This window comes from Antrostomus carolinensis, unplaced genomic scaffold, assembly GCF_000700745.2.
Source record: "Antrostomus carolinensis isolate BGI_N321 unplaced genomic scaffold, ASM70074v2 scaffold24766, whole genome shotgun sequence".
Lineage (NCBI taxonomy): Eukaryota > Metazoa > Chordata > Aves > Caprimulgiformes > Caprimulgidae > Antrostomus > Antrostomus carolinensis.
In genome coordinates this window covers 1-3,816 of record NW_010324291.1, presented here as the reverse complement: position 1 = coordinate 3,816, position 3,816 = coordinate 1, and the positions used below count along the sequence as shown (strand labels likewise).

At 56.3% G+C, this 3,816-nt stretch overlaps 1 protein-coding gene across 1 annotated transcript in view; it reads right to left on the bottom strand.

Moving 5' to 3' along the window:
- LOC104527236 (brevican core protein-like) overlaps nt 1–1,881 on the bottom strand; it is a gene marked incomplete at its 3' end in the record, with an annotated part of 12,682 nt that extends 10,801 nt beyond the window's left edge. Inside the window, 2 exon segments of the mRNA XM_029085681.1 lie at nt 1,591–1,646; nt 1,730–1,881. Of these exon segments, the coding sequence (XP_028941514.1) occupies nt 1,591–1,646; nt 1,730–1,881 (208 nt within the window).
- Between the last annotated feature and the right edge of the window lie 1,935 nt (nt 1,882–3,816).

Here is a 3,816-nt window from a genome sequence, read left to right as displayed (position 1 = left end):
AGCCCGGAAGCAGGTGGGAGAACAGGGGGTCCCCCCGGCTGCCAGAGCCATTCAGCCCCCCCTTATCCCAGCAGGGAAAAAGGGGCTCCTTGTTGCAGGGCTGGGATGCAGGCATGTGCCGCCCCCCCATAGCAGAGGGTCTGGGGGACCCCAAAGAGGTGATGGATGGGGGGGTGGGAGCAGACACTACAGCGACACATGAGCACACACACACCTGGGTGAGCGTGTCACACACACACACACAAAGGTTTGCACCCCCATTCCTGGCTGTGGGGCTTTGGTGGGGAAACTGAGGCACGAGGTGGGGCAGAAGTGTGGGGTGGAGGATGGAGTGGGGGGTCCCAGATTTCAGCACTGCCACTCAGATGGGACCCGCTGATGCTCCCCGGCCCCTCTACACACTCACCATCAGACTCACAGCTCCTTGCTCCCAGCACAAGATCACCCCATCTCCCAGATTCCCCAGTTTAAACCCATTCCCAGTACCCTCACACTGCCATGCACCCACCCAGCAGCTGGAAAAGGCTCCCAACTGGGATAGAGAGAATTTTTCCCACTCCTCCAGCAGTCGAAAGGAAGAGCAACAGGTTCTGGGTTGGATTGAGTCGGGAGAAGTCAGTGTGATGGGAAAGGAGGTGACTTCGGACAAAAGTGGGGGATGCTCATGGGCATCCTGGGGACAAAATGCTCTGGGAAGGGGTTTGCAACAAATTACCCCAGCCCAGGGCACCCCACAGGGGATGTGGGGTTCACTTTGGGGCTGCTCAGTGGGGAAAAGTCATAAAAATCCCATAAAATATTTCTGATTTCCGCCAGTCCCTCCTGTCCCTGCACTGGGACACTGGCAGAGCTGGGGGAGGATGGGGAGGTGCCCTGAAGCCACCACAACCCCTGGCTTCTGCCCCAGCCCCACTGGGATGGGGCAGTTTTTCCCCTGAAAACCTCTCCATGGACAGCAGAGATGCAGCCAGGCAGGAGAGGGGGGAACCAGACCCCTGGGGTCTCTGTGCAAACTCCTTCCCAACTCCATGCCTCAGTTTCCCTTTCCACTGCTCCCCTGAATACATCCTCCTTGGGACAAGGACCCATCCAGAGGCTCTGCAGGACAGATGGGGAGGGGTCCCCTGTGACGGGACACCCCAACCCCATGCCAGACCCCCAGCCCCTCTGACAGCTTTCCCTAAACAAGGATCCTATGGGAGCAGCTGCTGAAACAGCCCCTAAAATCCCCCTTTGTCCCCAAAACCTTTGAGCCAATGGACAGCCAGGCAGCAGAACAGGCTGAGCTGTGACACCAAAGTCCTTTTTCCATCCAACTTAGCAAAAAAAAAACCCAAACCCCTTCATCCTCCACTCTGCAGAGCCAGCACCAGTACAAGCTGATCCATTAAAAACAAATTACTTGCAGAGCCATGCTGTCCTCGCAGGAGATCGGTGACAAGGACAAACCTCCCCAAAGTGGGGACCATGGGGACAAACAGCTTTGAGCATCCTCCACCGCAGGGCAGGAGGATGCTGTGTGCCCCCTGTGCCTGCATCTCACTGGGAAAAACTCTGGGCATCCCCACGCTGGATCAGCTCTGCTCTCACTTCCCTCCGGCGCGGAGGTGAGGTGAGATATTGACACCAATAGCGCAGTACGGCAGCTGCCCGACCGGCCCGCGCATCACTCCGTGGTTGACCATCATCAGAACCCAACACGTTCCCCGCATCCCACCTTGTTCGGAGCCTGGTGACAACCCCGTGGTGACCCTTCTTCACACGGTGATGCCAAAGTGGGGTCCCCTTCCCTAGGACCCCAGTATGGGGCTGAGCTGTGGCTTCTGCGGGGCGATCGGCAGCAGGTTGGCAGGAGAGCTGGGAACAAGCTCCACCAGGCATAAGTGCAGGCACCGAGAAAAGAGAAGGTTTCTGTGTCCGTCCGTGTCCTCGTCTCCTTTATTTTCCTTTTTTTTTTTTTCCCTTCCCCTTTCCCTCCTCCTTTTATATTTATTCCTTCCCCTAATTAAGAAAAAAAAATATATTACCGTGTTGGCAGGCGCTTCGTCCCTCCCCTTCCCTCCCTCCTGGCAGCTGGCAAAGCCACCACGAGACGCTGAGCGTGGGGAGAAGAGGATGCTCAACCCAGGCACGTTATTTAACCCCATGCAGCAGAAATTGGGGAGCAGCCAGAGAAGGGGATCCCCCCACCACAGCCCCTGCCACCGCATGGGAATGCCCTCTGGATGGTTATTTTTAATATTTGGCAGCTTGAGCTGGATGAGGAGGGGGTCACGGGTTGGGGTCTCGGTGGCCAGCAGAGGCTTTGTCATGTAAAACCCCCTTCACAGCCAGGCTGGTGGAACCCCATGTAGGTGGAGGCACCATCTGGGGGCTGGATGGGATCTGGGGGGCTTCACCAGCCCCATAAGGGTGGTGGGAGCAGCCAGAGGTGACCACCCAACATGATGCTCACAGGCAAGCTTGGTCCTGCAGAAAGCACGTGCCGTGCCTCAGTTTACCCACCTGCATCCGTGTCACAGGGACCCAGGTTAATTAATGCAACTGTAGGTGTGATAGTTTGCAGATCGCTCCTGGCAGGGTGTGTTGGGGACACAACGGGATCTGGGGACCCACATTTGCAGAGCTGATGCCCCCCCACGAGCTGCCATCGGGGCTTTTGAAGCAGATCTGGCTCAAACTTTCTCTGCACCCCGGGGGCTGCGGCGCGGAGGCTGCTGGATAATTGCTGGGGTGAGTTTGCAGAAAGCGGCAGCTCCTGAGCAGAATTAATCACTCGGCGCCCTGGGAAATAATTCAGGAGACGGAGCCGCTCTCGGTAGCGGTGCCGACCGGCGGGGGGGGCACGGAAACGCTCGGTCCTCCGGAGAGCCCAGTGCAGGGGGGGGCCGGGATGGACACAGGGATGGAGACTGGGATGGAGACTGGGATAGATACTGGGATGGACACTGGGATAGATACTGGGATGGACACTGGGATAGATACTGGGATGGACACTGGGATAGATACTGGGATGGACACTGGGATAGATACTGGGATGGACACTGGGATAGATACTGGGATGGACACTGGGATAGATACTGGGATGGACACTGGGATAGATACTGGGATGGACACTGGGATAGATACTGGGATGGACACTGGGATAGATACTGGGATGGACACTGGGATAGATACTGGGATGGACACTGGGATAGATACTGGGATGGACACTGGGATAGATACTGGGATGGACACTGGGATAGATACTGGGATGGACACTGGGATAGATACTGGGATGGACACTGGGATAGATACTGGGATGGACACTGGGATAGATACTGGGATGGACACTGGGATAGATACTGGGATGGACACTGGGATAGATACTGGGATGGACACTGGGATAGATACTGGGATGGACACTGGGATAGATACTGGGATGGACACCACAACAGACAATGGGATGGACACTGGGATGGATGACAGTACAGACACTGGGATGGATTCTGGGACAGACTCCAGGATGGACACTGGGATGGACACCAGGACAGATACTGGGATGGACGCTGGGATAGATACTAGGATGGATGTCAGGATGGATACTGGGATGAACACCAGAACAGACACTGGGATGGACACTGGGATGTATGCCAGTACAGACACTGGGATGGATTTTGGGACAGACTCCAGGATGGACACTGGGAGACACTGGGATGGACACCAGGACAGATACTGGGACGGACACTAGGATAGATATTAGGACGAACGTTGGGATGGATGTCAGGATGGACAGCAGAACAGACACTGAGACAGACACTGGGATGAATTCTGGGA